Source organism: Pteronotus mesoamericanus, unplaced genomic scaffold (assembly GCF_021234165.1).
Source record: "Pteronotus mesoamericanus isolate MK-2021 breed Mesoamerican mustached bat unplaced genomic scaffold, CSHL_Meso_final scaffold_651, whole genome shotgun sequence".
NCBI classification, from domain to species: Eukaryota; Metazoa; Chordata; class Mammalia; order Chiroptera; family Mormoopidae; genus Pteronotus; species Pteronotus mesoamericanus.
In genome coordinates this window covers 3273065-3291938 of record NW_026555325.1, presented here as the reverse complement: position 1 = coordinate 3291938, position 18874 = coordinate 3273065, and the positions used below count along the sequence as shown (strand labels likewise).

The window sequence follows — 18874 nt, the reverse complement described above, 5'->3', positions numbered from 1 at the left end:
CTTCCCTTCTATCAGATTCCTGTGTTAAAATTTATTTGAATTTGTAAACTCTGGCAGGACAAAGCCTGGGCTAGCATTCCATACTATATATGAGTATTCCCCAGTACAATGTTCTTATGTTTTGAGGAGAAATCTACCTGGGGAATCAGTGCACCTGTTTTTTTAAGGTCTGAGAAACAAAAAACTATCTATCTAGTCTGAACCACATTTCCCATTCTCATCATAAATAAGGAAAGATATTGACGATGTGCCATTTCAGAGTCACTCCTCCTACCTCTGATTAACAAAAGCTACATGGCTCAGATGGAGTTACAGGGTTTAGATTTATCCTCCCACCTGCTAACAACCAAAACAAAGCAAAAACGAAAAACATAACAAACAAAATACATGAAACAGTGGTTTTCAAGACACTGGATACTAGGTAAAAAATGAGTTCATATTTTCAAATAAACACAAAATAAACCAATTAATTGTGAATAAGTAGTAACAACTTTATTTTAACGCAAAGTGCTGAAATGCGAAAAATATTTTCAGCAACAAGATACCAAAAGTATGTATCTCTTCATTAACATGAGCTGATTAAAAATGAGGCTGAAAAGTTCAATATAAGCATTTATATATTTGAAACTTGAGAATCAATTTTCCCCAGAACTAATTTTTAAATAATTTTAGCAGATTTTCATTTTCAAAAGTGGGACTCAAGTTTTATCTTCAGTCTAAAAATCTGATTGCAAAAATTAACTGGGTTACAGCATACAATAATAAACTCTAACAAAAAAAATTAAATATAAGAATTCCTTTTCAAACAAAGTCCACAGAGTGCACACAGAAGACATGATGTGATGACGTAATTTCTAGTGAAAAGGATGTCCGTCTTGGATATGGCAGGCACTCAATATTTATTCAACTGGACCTAAAATTTACATCATTCTATGAACACTTAAATAGAGCTCATAATCTGTATAAAAGAGGTCTGCAAAATACTCTTATTTGTGTGTGAAAGTGCTGTCTTTATAATCTGAAAACACTAAAACCCACCCACCCACCTTATTTTGCAAGAATATATAGAATATTTTTATTTTATCCACCAAAGAGGATGAAGGTCCAACTCGGAATAATCGAACACTTGAAGTATACTTGGCTATGATAAAAGCTTTGTGAGTTTAACAAAATAACATACCTAAGTCCCTAGTGTTCTATTTTAGTAACAATGGGTAGCATCTATGATCCACAATTTTATAAAGAATTCCTGCTTAGGTTTTAAAATCTATGCACAAAACTTAGATGGGTAAATAAATTAGTAATTATACTTTTGACAATTTTAAGGTCTAACTTAGGTCTATTTTTTAAAAAGCCAATTATGTTCATGACAACTTTTTAAGAGATCTTTATTAATATTTTAAACTTAATTTTAAAATTGATGACTTCCTAAAAAGGCACTACTTTGTCATGCAGTAAATTGGTCATATTTTTGACAATTATAATTTCCTCTGTCAATCAATGTCCCCCTAAGTAAAGCACATTTAAATGAAATATTTCACCTAGCCTGAACTTTCAACATTTAATTGAGTCCTATTTTCAGAAATTCACTCTTGAATATACCACACACAAGTCCAAGTGAAAACAAGTACAATACATGTACACTCACGCACACGCATGCACGCACGTGCGCACACAGGTGTCCAAATAACCATGTGATACATGCAAGGCTCTCCAATGACTATTTTAAGACAATGACACACAAGTATTCAAGGAGGTAACAATGGCAGCCATATTATTATGGCACCTTCATATTTGTGCTCCAAATACCAATATACGCATTAAAATTCAAAAATGAAAAAGGCACAAATACAGTGTGTTTCCCTACCTGAATCTATAGAACAGTTTCCCAATGCTTACTTTTATAATATGTAACGTTTAAAACCAGTCACTACTTTTTAAGAAAAAGCTCTGTTTAGATGACAAAAGGGAAACAGGAGCAGGCTGATAATCAAAAGGCAAGACTGCTCTGGACAGAACTGGCGCCGACTGAAAACAACATCTTTAAAAAGTGAAGAAAAGGACTATTAGAGCACTTTTGTCAGAACACAGTTTTTTATCACTGCCTCAAGAACCTACAATACCAAAAATATACATAATAAATAAAAAAAATAAATCAACTACCATATGATTCTGTTAGTATAAAGGTAGGCATTATATTATCTGAAAAGTGGACATTTTTACAAACATGGATTTTCTTACAGCACAGTGTTTGACATTCTTGGTACAAAATGTGCTATCAAACTAAAAAATAAGTATTTATAATAAAATCCCTAAGATTTGCAATAAACATGAAAACAAGTGAGGGCAAGCTGAAATGTTCATTAGTAATTATATAGTATTATTACTCAAGTCACTATGGTTAAATGTGAATTTAAGCAGTGAATTCACAATGTGCCTGTGTACATTTGATATAAATGGGCACACCAGTATTTTTTTGATATATGACAAAAAAATTCTATAGCCTGAGGAGTCTTTTTCTTAACAAAATTTTAAATTAAAATCTTAGTATATATGTGTGTGTGTTTGTGTGTTCTTTTTAAATTGCACATTGTAAATTTAATGAATTCAATCTAATGGTGAAATTAAGAAAGTGAATTTCTGTTCCCTATAGCACAGCTGCATAGAATGGAGTCCATTAACATGTAAGACTCTTCCTTCTATCTCAAGGGACCCTTCCAATTTCAAATTTAAGTCAACACAACAAAGAATCAATGAAATCACACTGAAAAAAATAAAGATATCTGAAAAAGCAAGATCTTTCCAAACAGCAGTTTGTTATGGATCACAAATGCCTATTTGACAGTGTTGTTCAATGCCAATATGAATCACTCCTGCTATATTAGAATTGCTGCAGTGAATACCTAACAAAGGGATACCCCCAAAATCTATTTTGATACCTCAGGCTTATTTATTTTCCTTTTATCCTAAATTCAAAAACTAAATAAACAAATTATACAAATTTTAATCTGGAGACTAAAGTTATATATGCAAATATATAGGTTTATGCACCTTTTTCCAGTGACACACTTTTCCCCTGTGATCAAATATAAATCTTGCCTAAGCGCACTGTCACTATTTCAGGAAATCAGATGCAATGAGACTTGACACTGATAGCTCCTCCTTCTCCAGGACAACGCACCGGAACAGACCTCCACTGTGAACAGAGCTATCGAACACTGAACATGTATATGTGTTTAAAGCTAAAATTCACTTATAATAAAGAACTGGCCCATGAAAAGCAGTTTATAAATAGTTTATCCTGTTCACATTATGCAGAATTTCAGTATCATCCACAACGTTAGTACAGTAACTGAAACAGAAAGGAGAAAACTAGGTGGGGGATGGAGGGCGGGGAGAAGTTTCAGAGTGTGGCCTGACATATTTCTAAAGGTTCTCTCCTTTACTCTGCAAATAGTATCAGTTTCTTGTTTTTAGAAGAATGGTAGACTGTCCAGGATTCGTTTATTGTTCAGCTGCCTTCTCCAAAGTGTGATAAAAAAGGAGTAAATTCAATAATTATCTGAAATTGTAACCAATTTAACTATAATGAAGAATATCTTTCTTCACTATTACCACGAACTGCCCAGTTACCTCCATCTGCCTTAAAAAATTCTTTCAAAAGTTAAGACACAATTAATTATACCTTATTAATTCCCTCAAAAGCAAAAAAATATATGTACCATTCAGCATACAAAAGTTACACATTAAAAGTGCATATATATATATCTTTCTTAATTGGCCCACTCATTAAATTTACATTTGGTCATCCTTTTAACATGTACAGAATTCTTCATATAAATGTAGGTCACTATAAATTAAAAAAACAATTAATGCAGCACAAAACATGCTTTCTTCTTATTGAAATCTTAACCTCAACCAGTTCTCAATAATTGTAAACTTGGATAAACCCACAAAGAAAAGGTTATGCTTCTCTTAGTTTGTTGAACAGTTAACATTCAAACATCACAGATTTTACTAAAAACTGGGGCCAACTCACTGCATATTTGCCCCATGAAATGAAAAATAAATTAGAACTGAAACAGTGTATTGTCATAACTTACCTTAAAGGTAAGTAGGCTCTCCTGTGTTTAGAAACCTTAGACTGGAAATATTAATAGTTATCTCCAATGCAAGTGCTTTTAAGGAGAACCCAGTTTTACACTTTGAGATAGCATAACACAAACCTTATAAAATTAATTTTGCTTTTCTTAAGCTAATGGAAGATCCTTTTGAAACTTAATATCTTCAGTTATCAATATTACTGCATTATGGAGCTAGTGCAATCCTGCATAGCCTTGGTCAAAATGACAAGGCACAATAAAAAATTAAAAGTATATGAACAAGAGAAGTCATTGGAGATAATTTAAGGCCTTGAAGTGAATTAGAGTATAGTCAGTCTAATTTAAAGCTGAAGAATAAACCATAAATTATCCACCTGAAACGCAAGCAATATGCTTTTTCAGCTTCTATTCTGCGGACAAGACAACAGCAACAACTCTTGCTTATGGTTTGTCTATTAGAATCCTTCTGGACCTGGAGTAACAAAAGTCAATTCCATTTTTCTACAGTTCATGGAAGATCTCAGGACTGTTTTAGCCGTTTGCGTGGAATGCCAAACTGTGGACACTGTGCAGATGCTAGTGCTCGGAAGGCTTCCGCTACTAAATGAGGGTGAGACTGAATCATGGACTTCCACCCTGATGTTTCCATTATGTCTGTTGCTTGGCTGAAAAATAAAATTAAGAGGTATTTATTAAAGAGTACTTTTCAAAATGCATTGTTGCACTGTCAATTTTTTTTAATATATGGATTTTAAAATGTTTTGAACACTGCCTCTGAATATATTCGAACCACTGAAATTCAATCAATTATCATCATCACCTTACTAGTATTTTCGGTTGCAACAGAAACTATTACATTTTTCTGGAAATTCTTTTCTTCTGAAGTATGTGACACTTTTTTCCACAGTCTCATTCCCATTGTTACCATTTCCAAACCGGCTCTATCAAGCGCTCTTTTCCCTGGCTCAGGCTTTTTTTAGAGTCCCAACTTTTGCCCTCTAGTCTTTTCTCTTAACATTCACTATTCACCCTATCTCACCCATTCTTCACAGTTTTAGCTATTATATTCAAGGATGACAACTACTGATTTCCTAAATACTAAGACTCTCACAAGGTCAGTTCTCAACTACTTGTTCTTTTTACTTGGATGCGTTTCAAAATACATAAATTCAGGATTGTTAGATAAAAACTCAACATGTCTCTCCCCAAGCCCTAAATTGTTCCTTCCTCATTTACAGTCAGCTAAGGCTTCCGCCATCATCCAGTGATTCAAGTCATGTTAGACTCTGTCCCTTCCAATCAATCATCAAAGCCTTATTTTAATTCCCAAAGATATCTTAAACCCCTAGTTAAAGCCTACATCATTCTCACTTTACCCTTCCCTTGTCTCCTGTCTCATCTCCCTTCTACCAACTTGGCATTCAAATATAATAATACCCAAATATTATAGTTGTCCCTTTGGAATTCTATATCCTTTCATTTTTCTCTAGTCACTGTTACCAATCAGACTTAATATCTTGCTTCACCTACTCCAGTAACTTTCCAAATGGTCTACCTACATTTATTTAACCTTTCTGGTCAATTACATCATCTCAACCTCTCCACAATCTATTCTCTATGTGGAGAGAATGCTAAAAACACAAACCTGATCAGGCCTTGCCCTAGGTTGAAACCTTTTACTGGATTACCCTTTGATTAATGTCTTTAAAAGCTCTAATGTTAATTAACAGGGTTTTCCAAGATCTTATCCCTGCCTGCTTTCCCCTGCTTCCTATAACCAAAACTTTGCACACTTGATTCCCTTTTTCTGGGATGCACTTTTCTACTTCTCCCCTCTTCTTTACCAGGATAACTCCTATTAATGCTTTAGGTTTTCATTTATACAATCCCTTGAAAAGGCTTCCCCTCTGACCCCCTGGATTCGGTTATGTACCTTTGCTGTATGCTCAGATGGGCACACTATACTTTACCTATCATCACACTTTATTTCAGTTACTTGTTTAATTCCTATTTATCTCCTGCTAAACCATAAACTCCATGAAGACAAGGAACACATATGCTATGTTCACTATTATATTCTTGATACTGAGAACAGTGCATTGTGTCGTATTTACTTGATAAAAAATACAAATATCTGTAAAATGATGGATCAACTACTGCCTTTAGGCTTCTGTACTCTGATTCAAGCTATCCTTTCTGTTTGCAAGGCCTGTTACTTCCCTTTCAGTTCTGCTAATTCCTATTTATGTTTTAAGACAACTCTGTCATCTTCAGTAAGCCATCCCTAAACGTCCAGCCTTTATTTAGTGTCCTAATCACACCTTCCTTTATAACATTACTTACCATATTATAATAAAATGATGTCTATGTATTTGTTTCTTTCATTAGATAAATTTCTCAAGAACAGGCATTTTTCCTCACAATTGTTCTTACAGGTAGCACATTAGCATGGGGTTTGAGATACAAAAGATACTAAGTAAATGTTTGCTGAACTAAACACTACCTAATAATAAAACCAGCTTTTTATTAATATGATATAAGATTATCAGTGTGTCATTATGTTTATAATTTCAACTAGTTGTTTAGAATCACACAGGTATCTCTCAAGATATCTGACATTTTCATTTATTTAACAAACACCTACTGGAGGTCTGTACATAGAACAGCTTCTTGAGGGAGTATAAAATATGTTGGGTTTTTTTGACATTGAAAAAGTTATACAATGTAAAATATTTTCTTAACAGAATAAAACTAGAGCTTGAAAGTGACTAAGTAGAAAGGATTTATAAAATTGTCATTTGCTGCTTATTCATTATATTTTAAATTGATTTTTATCTAGATCATATATATAATCTATGATATATGATCAATGGTAACAAACTATGACACACTGACCAATATACAGAACAACCAACAAGTAGTCACTAATTTTTACTTTCAGAAAAGAGAATTCCCAAACTGAGAGGAATTCAGTTAACTTCACATAGACCAACACAGATTAAAACAATGGGAAATAATTAAGTCAGCAAGCTTTCATTTTATTGTCTCCAACGCTTTTTTGATTTCTTTAACACCCTTCTATCAACTTTGGTAATATGCAAAAATGGAATTTAAAGGTTCACAAGCAAAAACTATTCAAAAGATTCAAGTTTTGACCTATCAACTCTACCCTTTTTTATTTTGAATAAAGAGTAGAGGAGTCTCTCTAAAAATGAGAGACGAAAACAAGAAGGGAATAAGTTCTAATAGCTCATATTCAACAGGTCTGGGCTTAGAAAAGATATTACTATGCTACCTCTTATAGTTCACCAGGGAAAATAAAGATCAAATTATTCCCAGTTTTGGAATATTAGGCAGCTTTAGCTTAATATAGCATTCAGTGCAAGGTACTTGGCTATCCTAAGAAGTAATGGGCTAGCATTCAAATGTAAAGACTTTTTAGGCAAACCTGTAGGGTACACTACTCATAGGATAAAATGACTATTTTCTGTATTTTTAGAAATGCATTCTGAAGAAATAGGAAAAGGATCTCTAGTAGCCACTGAAATACCTGGACTCAGCTATATACTATGTGAGCATATGTGCTTAAGAAATTAGAGCACCCATCCCAGTTCACATTCACAGCTGATATACGAGGGGGCATAGCCTCAAGAATCTACCAAGTTAGTCAAATTATTATTATTTTTTAAAATAACCAGCTGTTTGCTCCATATAACTACTATTTGGATTCCTACTTATTATAGATGAACAAAAGGCTATGTGAATACTTAATTTTATGTAAGAAAATCAACTTTAGGTCAGAAACTGATGTCATCTTACTTGCTGTTCCAGTTTTTCCCATCTTTACACCCAAGCTGTCGAAGTACACTGCACCTGCATTGAAGATTTAAACATATTTAAAAAAAAGTCCAGTGAAAAAAGTTGAACGTGCCATGCCCGCTGAAATACAAGCAGAGCTTACCTATTAATAAAGTCTATGGCTTGTGCTTTCAACTGTTCTGCACTGTGCAAATCTGCAAGGACAAGGGTATCAGCAACATTTTCTACTGAGAGGTTACTACACAAAGCTTCTTCACACATGACCTTCAGCCGTTCCAGTGCATACTATCCAAAAGGAAAATATAACCATTAAACATTTTCTCATAATACCAAGTTTTAAATATATCATATTGGAGACTTCGAAATAGTTACAGCATGTTGTACTTTGAAGTTAGGGTAACTTAAAATTCTCTAAATTATTTTTAACCTAATATGAAGAAAGTATGAATGCATTAAAGAGAAAACACAATTTTCTTCAGGAAATTTCAATTTCTGTACTGCAAAGTACTGCATATTTTTTTAAAAAGGTTTTGTTCTTAAAAACAAACAAACAAACAAAAAACCACTTATTACCCTAGCTGGTATGGCTCAGTGGACTGAGTGCCGGCCTGCAAACCAAAAGGTCGCTGGCTGGATTCCCAATCAGGGTACATACCTGGGTTGTGGACCAGGCACCCAGTTGGGCGTGTGTGAGGCAATCAATCTATGTATCTCACACATTGATGTTTCTTTCCCTTTCTCCCTCCCTTCCCCTCTCTCTAAAAATAAACAAACATACTACTAAATATTCTTAATGAGTATATAGTTCTCTATTAACCAGTACACTGCATGCTGCCACAATGCAATTTTTTTTAATTTTTATTATTTTTTAAAGATTTATTTATTTTTAGAGAGACAGGAGGGCAGGGAAGAGAGAAACATCAATGTGTGGTTGCCACTAACGTGCCCCCTACTGGGGACCTGGCCTGCAACCCAGGTATGTGCCCTGACTGGGAACTGAACTGGTGAACCTTTGGTTTGCAGGCCAGCACTAAACCACTGAACCACACTAGCCAGGGGACACAACTCAATCTTGAAGAATGAATTATAAAACTAAAGAAATCATATTCATAGCCACCAAAATCCTTAGTATATATTATTATAATATCTTTGGCATCTTCTTGAGGTATAATAAACTGCACATATTTCAAGTTTATACTTTGATGAGTTTATGTAGCCCTATAATTACCATTAAATCAAGATAGTGAACATATTCATCATCCTGCGAGATTTCCTGCTACCTCTTTGTAAACTTTTCCTCCCACCCCTCCCCAGGCAATATGGTTGGCATGCCTTCTACTGCTATACTTTGTATTTTGTGGAATCTTCCATAATTCCAATCATACAATTTGAACTCATTTTTGACTGGCTTCTTCCACAAAGTATAATTATTTTCAGATTCGTGCATGTTGTTGACTGTATACCAAAAGTTCAATGCTTTTTATTGTTGAGTACACCATTGTATATAGACATACCACCATTTGTTTTATCCATTCATCTGTTAATGAACATTTGGGTGTTTCCAGTTTTTAGCTATTGCAAAGAAAGCTTCTATAAACATTCATATATAAGTCGACGTATGGGCAAATGCTTTCTTTTCTCTTGGATAAAAACCTAAAAGTGGGTTTGTTGGATCATATGGCAAGTATAAAACTTTTTAAGGAATGACCAAATAGTCTTTCAAAATGGCTGTGTCATTTTATATTCCCATTAGCAGTGTATGACAGTCCTAATTCTTCACAACCTTGACTATATTTAGTATGGTCTTTTAAATTTTTAGGTATTATGATAGCTAAACAAGTATTTTATGATAGTTTCAATTTTCCTTCCCTAATGACTAATGATGTTGAGCATCTTCTGATATGTTTGATTGACATTATTTCAGGAAATGTGTGTTCAGATACTTCCTATTTTTAGAAGTAACATTGCTTTTTTACAATTGAGTTTTCAGAGTGTTTTATATAGTTAAAAATAAGTCCTTTATCAGATGTACTGTGAATAGAAGGTGTTGATCAAACATATGCTTTGCAAATATTTTCTCCCAGTCTGTCACTAGTCTTTAGTCTCTTGTCTTTTAAAAAAAATTTCTTTTTAATTATTGATTGATTTGAGGGAGAGAGGGAAACATCAACTTGTTGTTCCAATTATTCATGCTTTCATTGGTTGCTTCTTGTATGTGCCCTGACTGGGGATCAAACCTGCAAGCTTGGCATATCAGGATGACGCTCTAACCAACTAAGCTACCTGGCCAGAGCTCTCCTGTGTCTTAAGAAAAAGAACTTTAAATTTTACTGAAGTCTAATTATCGATTTTTTTCTTTTATGTACTGTTTTTGGTGTCATAGGTAAGAAGTCTTTGCCTAATGCAAGATTATGAAGACTTTCTGTTTTCTTTTATACGCTTTTAGATTTTTAGGTTTATAATCCCATTCTGCACAACTTTTTATATATGACATGAAGTTCATGTACAAAGTTCATTTTTTCAAATTAGTTCAACCAAAGTTCAATTTGTGGGGCATTTGGGTATCAGATTGTTCAGCACTGTTTGTTGAAAAAACTATCCTTTTTCCACTGAGTTGTTCTTGCACTTTCATTAAAAATTAGATATCCATGTATGTGACAGTCTACTTCTGTACTCTCTTCTTTTCCAATGAATTATTCTTCTATCTTGTCACTAATAAAACACTGCTACTAAAGTAGTAGAGTAAGTCTTATTATCAGAGTGTTAGTCTTTCATTTTACTCTTCTTTTCAGTTATCAATTATAAGGTCCTTGCACTTACATATACATTTTTAAGCTTGTCGATTAAAGAAAGAAAAGTCTGTTAGTAAATGTTGATTCTACTAATCAATTTTAAGAAATTAATTTTAATATTATTGAGCCTTCTAGCCCATCCATAGACAAGATTTAGCTCTCCATTTATTTAGGTCTACCTGAAATTCACGTAGCAATATTTTATAATTTTCAGCATACAGACCTTGAACATTTTTTGTCTATGTATTTATTTATGTCTCTGTATTTAATATATTTGATGTGACTATATATAAATGGCACTCTTAATTTTTTGAGATATAGATTCATTTGCAGTTGTAAGAAATAATAGATTTTATATTTCGCCCAGTTTCCCCCGGTGTTAATGTTTTGCAAAACAATTATAATATCATGAGATATATCTCTATCTATCTATATATCTGTGTTTGTGTACATACACACATACATACACATATGCATATAAATGGATGACAGTGGCATGATATCAATACTTTTGGAAGAAGCTCCCAATGTGCTCTCAGGATGAAAAACTACTGGCTTCAAGATTTTCTGCTATTTTTGTAGTTTTCCTACCTTCAAAAAATCACCATCATAAAAGATCATCATAAAATTAACATTGTTTTTTTCTTTCTATATCATCAAATTGAAATAAATTATATCTATGAATACAGATAATTTAATTAGTCAAAATACCCAACATTTCTTCCTTTCTGTAAACAGAGGTAAGGCACTGTATATTAAAAATAAGAATATCTGAAAATTGCAATAAATCATATATGCTATTGTGTATGTGTTCTTATAAAACAGTAAAGAGAAACTCAAAACTACCGAGTTTACAATTTAATCCTAATGAAAATTCACTTTCTTCCATATAAATATGTTTTTATGTACTATTGATTTTTAAAAAGTCTCATTTCTATATTATCCTACTGTATGCTATTTCATAATACTCTAAAGAGCCACCTACAAATAGTATAAATTAATTCAACATTTCAAATTATTTGAGGTTTTCGTTTGATGATAATTACCTAGATACATCAAAAGCTTGAGGACATTTTCCAGTTCTTTAAGACCTAATTACTTACTTTGTCTGCAGCTGCCAACAAGTTGTCAGCCATTTTGTCAAGGTTTGGTGCTCTCCCTGTGTAAATGAATCTCATCATTTCTTTAAAAACCTCAGGGTCTACATCATTTATTTCCACTCGATTCTGATATTGAAAACAACACAAAAATTATACTTAAATAACATACACACACATGAACAAGGGGGAAACTTGGACAGTAATTTCAAAGTCCCAAATCTGTACAACTCAAACACAGATTAAACTCTGTTTTAAAATTGAGGTAAGTATTGCGCTGCCAAAAAGTTTGTTTGGTTTTTTCAGTAAGATGGCTTTAATAGTGCTTAGTTGTCTTTAACTTCTTTCAAATCTATTTTGTAACACTGTATTGTGACAGCTTGCACTTAAAAAAACTTGTCAAAATTGGTGAATTTTTGTGTAGCCATTTTAGTATTGAAGATGAATGAAAATAAGCAGCCTTTTGGGCATATTACGATTTATTATTTCAAGAAAGGTAAAAATGCAACTGAAACACAAAGAAAAGATCTGCGCAGTGTACGGAGAAGGTACTATGACTGATCAAATGAGTCAATAGTGGTCTGCGAAGTTTTGTGCTGGAGATATCTTGACGGACAATGCTCCATGGTTGGGTAGACAGACCACCTGAGGTTGATAACAATTAAACCGAGACATTAAGAACATTCAACATTACACCACGTGGGAGATAGCTGACATACTTAAAACATCCAAATTAGTAAAGTTATTGGTGAAGAATGAAAAATGTATCTTTTATTTGACAGAAAAAAAAAAGCACACGAACTTTTTGGCCAATCCAAGACATCTTCAGTAAGCTACGCAGGAAAAATGAAACAGGTAGGTCTAAGAGAAGTACACCCAGCCAAGCACTATCATGTAGGAATATAACCCCCAATTTCTCAATTAAAAAGAGAGAGAGAGGGAAAAAACCAAAAACTGTTAGCCAAACAAAATACATCTGTGTTCAGTTTCTGACCTCTATCTTAGCGGATGTCGATTAACTTTTTCTTTGCTGAATTCCTAAGCTGTAATACAATGCCTAAGATCCCATAACCAGCTTTAAGCAAAAGAAGGGCCAGGTATATGAGATAATTCCAGAACCTACTATACCTCGGCACTCTCCCTTTTGCAAAATGGCATGTAGTTCTGTAATGGGGTTCAAAACAAAGATGTCTGAGAATATAGAAAAATACCCCTCCACAGCCATGGTTTGGAGGACAGAGGAAGTAGAGGACTGCGACTGAGAGGTACTTTGCATCTAGGACAACTTGGCTAGTTTAAGAGTTATGCTAGTTGCTGGGCTGTGGATCTGGGGTCAGCTCTGGGGCCAGGGACATGGGCGTGACATTGACTTGGGACGCAGTTTACAGTGCCTGCATGAGAATCCCTTGCCCGCCCTGATGAAGGATGGCAGCCAAGAGAATGTAAACTGTACAGAGGACTGGCAGAATGTAGTCCATTGTGAGAGGAGTCAGAAATGGGGTCATGTAGAAGGCTCTGGGTCAGGATTTAAACCAAGGCAGGCAGCCATGAGAGGGGATTTGGCCATGTAGCTTGAAGGAGTGTAGAAGGAGCCATGCTGCCAATAGTGAGATAGGAGCCATGTGGGCTGTAGGAGCCGTTCGGTCACGGGCTAGAAAGAACGCAGGCAGGCTGCTTTGTTTGTGCCCACTCTAGAGGACTGCAAAGCCATGGAGGACCTTTCCTTGTAAGACACTGACCTGTTGCCATGCAAATCTGGACTCTTCGGACTTATGTCTTTTCTGGGCTATCACATGGAAAATGATGACAACATATCCCAGATAATGAAGGAGAGAGTTGCTGTGGGAGGATAGCAACTCTGGCACCTTCCAGAGGAAATGGAGAACTGTTTGCGCAGCTGGCTTAAGAATAAGAATACGGGGAACTTTTGGGGCTTTTGGCTTATGGCCTTCTGGGGAGCAAGGGAAGTGCTGGGTCTAGTGGGAGAATAGGGCGTCAAGCTGAAGTGCTCTGAGCTCCACCCCCTGCCAAGGCTGGAATATTGTAAAGACTTGTTCCTTTCAGCATTAATTGCTGGGCCATTCACCAAGGTACCAGGTGAACAGGCCCCTGTCTGCCTAGTTCCAGTATTATCTACTGGAACCTCACCTCTTTGCTTAACACATATTCAAGTCCAAAGAGGACTAATTCCTTTCTTAGTCCTAATGTCTCCTTACTTGGCAATGAACAGAAGGCTGACTGATCATAGTACCCACCCAGACCAACAATCAAAGGAAGGAAGCTGCTGTTTTGTTGCAGCCTCTAGTCCTGCAGAAAGAATAAAATGGAGCCCACTTGTACTCTGGAATAGTCCAGTTGGAGCACTAACGATCACATGTAATGCAACCAGCAAAGAATCTATCTTAGATCTTTGATCTCACAACATTTCAAGATGACAGGTGACAGAGAAAAAACTGGGAAAACCACATAGGTGATACCTTGATTACAGTTAACATATAATAATGCAATTTATGTCATCTTTGTTATACCTAATAAATATCCACGTATTTTAATGGTTAAAAAAATGTAGGCATTAATTTTGTCGGGAAAACTAACTCCAAAATCAACTCATATAGTCCAGAAAGGAGAAATATTCTTCTTAACCAGAGAACTCCCAAGTAGCTATGAACAAGAATAGGCCTTTGGATAACTACCCTTTTGGATAAGAACTACTTAGTTATTTTTCCCACCAAATAGGCATCAAAAAGCTGTTATTTGAAATATTCACCCACTTTTGGTTATGTTACACCTGATACACCTGTTACACTGTTATACTATGGAACACATTTTTCCCATCTTACTATTCTTTCTAAAATCACAATTTAACAATTTAGAACATGCACCATAACTTTTAAAATATACATTCTATTATTCTACATTTGCATAAATTCAATATTAGCACTTAAACTATGGTTACCTTTTTGCTTTCTTCCATTTCATGTTCAAACATTGCATTAAAAACTGGGGATCGAGCTGTAACAAGATTAATCATCATTATTTAATGCACAAATTTATAAAAGAAATGTACTATATTACCCAAAAATAAAAAGTACCTGCAAGTACAGATTTATGAGCTTTAAATTCTTGTCCTCTCACAAAAAAACTGCAATCTGTAAATCTTGTGTTTTCCCAGAGATTACCTAAATCTTCTGCTAGTCGACATTCAGGCACCTTCAAAGTATTTGTATTAGTATGCCCTGATATATTTACTGAATCTTGGACCACACTCACCTAATAAAAAAGGGACAGTAAGAAAAAACATTTTTATAATTTAATATCAATAATTGGTTACTAAGACTATACTTAAATTTATCATTAAAATCATTTCAATAATTAAATATACTCCTGATAAAAAATGCTAATACATGAGAATTTACTTTAAGGATACAATTTAAGGGAGAGAAATAATATACAGAAAAACCTGAAACAAACTATGTCATTTTTAAGTGACAATTTCATGTAAATAAATGGCTTATCAATTGTTTAGAATAACTAGTTATAGAAGTAATTACAAATACTATTTCTCAACAAGAAATAAATCATAATGTCAGATTGAAACAAGGAGACATTTTTGTGAGGCAGAGAAATATTTTTCATTTTTATTTTCTCATACTACAGGTCTATTAAAATTTAAAGTTTACTATCTGTACAGTCAATATAGCATCATACATATAATGAATTTTTACAGTATTAAAAAAGGTAAAACTACAGTCTACAATATGCAATTTGGGAAGTATTTAAATACTGTTCCTACATGTTTTAACTGGTAAAATTGATATAAAATACATAAGTTGATTTAAATTTTAAAGTGGGATAATTCTCACAAAAGCAACTGTAGTTATTAAAAGTTCATGGCATTTAAAAAATCGACAGTAAGAACAATACAAATATGATTTAGTTTAATTTTCAGACCTTTTACTTACCTATTAATTATTCAATAAAATTGATATAATTACAACATTGCTTTTATACAGACTCCAATATGGATTAAATTATCTCTAATTAAAGATGACCACTATCTACTGAATACAATCTTAAAACACTATTAAGTCTTGCATACCACTCTTTTAAGAAAATGTATTCTACTATTAGGAACTTCAAATTACATTTAATGAATTGAAGTAGATACTACCGCAATAAGTAAAACATGTTTCCAAGTAAATTAAGCCACTTTTTACAAAAGGGCTATATTAGTTATCCATTGTTTTAAGCTGCTAAATTCTGTGGTCACTTTTTACAATAGGTAACTGTGTTCATTTAAAAACATTTCTTATGTCTTTTGTTAAATAAAAGCAGGCATAAATAAAAACATGCATAAATACAGTAAACGATGTAGAGAATATAAGCTACAAGTGGATAAACTGGACCAAACTACTAATATGCTAACACAGAAAGTATAATAATCTAGTATAAAATATTTGGACAATATTAAATCTCTGAAGTCCTCATTCACCTAGATGCATAAACATGTACCTCATGTGAATAAATGGGCAATTCTAAAGAAATATTTCATTTTTTGAGGATGTTTTTATTAATTGTTTTATTTTTCTAATTTGCATTAACCTTTTGGAATCACATGTTATTGAAATCATCTAATCTAATCACTTTATTTGGTAGGAAATTTCCAAAGTGAGGTCAAGACAAGGTGACTGAAGTGTCCTAAATCACACCTAGTCATTATCAGAGGAAGACGACCTATTATCTCCAGATTCCTTTTTTCTTTTTAGCTTTGTATCATACAATATATTTTTGATATATTTTTAAAATTAGTACTACTTTAATGCAATTATGATTCAGAAAGGATTTATCACAAACCTTGTAAGATGCTTTCCTAAATAAAATCGCTAAAATAATATGTACATACATATTCTATTGTTTTTAATTATTAAAATAATTTCTAAAATTTTAATAACTATAAAACAGAAAAAAACAACTTCAGTAATCCTTACTTGATTGCCCTCTTACACCACACATTATAACTTAAGGATACATAAACAAAATATGTTGGTGTTAATACTCAGGGTTTATTTAGGGATCAGTTTTTTACCACATAAATGGTATTTATTTGTTCATAGCAAGCATTTCTCTTGAGATTTCTAGACAGCAGGAACTATATCAGTTCAATTAGTTACATAAAGTATGCAGTGAAGTTACAAATACGTATGATGATAGATTTAATCTAGGAAAGAATTTCTTAAATTCTATTCATTGTATATCATCCTAACTCAAAATAGAATATTTAATGTAAAGACTGGGCAAAAATTAGGTAACAGATGAAATAAAAGTTGCCCTGGCCAGGTAGTTCAGTTGGCTGGAGCACTGTCCTGAACACCAAGAGTCATGGGTTAGATTCCTAGTCAGGGCACATACCTAGGTTTCAAGTTTGATCCCCAGCTGGGGTATATATGGGAGGCAACCAATCAATGTTTCTCTTACACACTGATGTTTCACCTCCTCTCTATAAACATCAATAAATGCATATCCATGGATGATTATCAAAAATAAATAAATAAAAGCATCAAAAAATAAAGCCATTATTATCTGGCATAGATAGTGATGATGTTACATTTCTATTTCATATACATAATCACAATTCAGAAGAATGTATATTATTGACATACATATCTGCGTAGTATTTGTCACAACCACCACAAATTTTAACTAAGACAATTCATACTCCAAAGGGTATTCAAGGGACTATTTATAGAGTACAATAATTTAATTAAAAATTGATATGCAGCCCTGGCTGGTGTGGTTCAACGGACTGAGTGCCGGCCTGTGAACCAAAGGGTCCTAGGTTTGGTTCCCAGTTGGGGCACTTGCCTGGGTTATGGGAGGGCATGCAAGAGGCAATCAGATGTTGATGTTTCCCTCTCTTTCTCCCTCCCTTCCCCTCTAAATAAATAAAATCTTAAAAAAAAAATGATATGCAATGAACTCTGATAATTATTTTCTTGATACCTGTAACTTAATAAATTGGCAAAATTTTAGTTTTTTCTCTAGTACATTATTCAAATATGGGTAATAAACATGCTAACTGGAAGGAACCTAGAGTAAAAAATTCAGAAAAAAGGCTGAGATTCTTTCTTGAGGTTAAACTGTTGTTCTTTTAAAGTAAAAGAGTAAATGCACAGTACTCAAAACTGATGACTGCTGCAAAGCAAAACTTCAAATTCATTTGATAGCTTTTTCAAATTTGCTTTTGGCTCCACTCTGAGAATACAATTCAAACTTAAGAACAACATGCACATGCTGAAATCAACTGTAAGCACCCTGGAAATCTGGGTCTCCTCTAGTGTGGTTTTAAAGTGACTAGTTCCAATTTTTTAAAAATCTCAGTTCTCTAAATTAATTCTGAGAACTAGGAATTTACAAAGGTGTATAGGACCACAAATTTTGCCACTCTAATTAACTATCTCACCATCCCTTACACTGGCTCCAAAGTGAGAAACTTTTTACAGTGCAATTTCATTCATCTTATAGAGCAGCGGGCCTCAGATCATTAGACTTTCACAGATAGGTATACTTTTTTAAAGTCTGGGTGATATAAATGATGTTGTCCACTTTTCATTTTGGCATGAAATAGCTTTTTAGGGAATAAAACTCAACTTCCAGCCATCATCACAAGTATTATAAACAGAATATCTTAGCAACAGAAAAATAGGATGGGGAAGAAAAAGTGTCTTTCTAAATAAAATTGTGTGTGTGTGTGTATCATGGAGTGGCATGGGTCTACAGACTAAGAGATTATTTAAAATCTTTTGGATTTCAAAATATGAATTAATCTAATCAATTTTCTATTTTTTTCCTACTTATTCCTCAATTTCTACAATCTGTATAACTTTGAGAGGAGGGGCAGAGCTGCTTCTATAGCTAGAAATTTCTACCACTGGCTATTTGATTCACAGTATGGAACTTGCAAGATTAGGTTATGTCTTGCACAAAAAGGGTAGCACCAAACTGCCTTACCTGTCTACAGCACCACTTGCAGGGGAGGGGGAGGAGGCAGTTCTTTACGTAGGGC

General features: G+C 33.7%; 1 protein-coding gene across 1 annotated transcript in view; it reads right to left on the bottom strand.

Moving 5' to 3' along the window:
* Window positions 1-484: 484 nt before the first annotated feature.
* SPOPL (speckle type BTB/POZ protein like) overlaps window positions 485-18874 on the bottom strand; it is a 75981-nt gene continuing 57591 nt past the window's right edge. The window contains exons 6-11 of the mRNA XM_054562585.1: window positions 14904-15081; window positions 14768-14823; window positions 11818-11940; window positions 8065-8207; window positions 7923-7976; window positions 485-4768 (exon numbers count right to left, since the gene is read on the bottom strand). Coding sequence (XP_054418560.1) covers window positions 4624-4768; window positions 7923-7976; window positions 8065-8207; window positions 11818-11940; window positions 14768-14823; window positions 14904-15081 — 699 coding nt within the window. The 3' untranslated portion in view covers window positions 485-4623. The remainder of the gene's footprint in view (window positions 4769-7922; window positions 7977-8064; window positions 8208-11817; window positions 11941-14767; window positions 14824-14903; window positions 15082-18874) is intronic.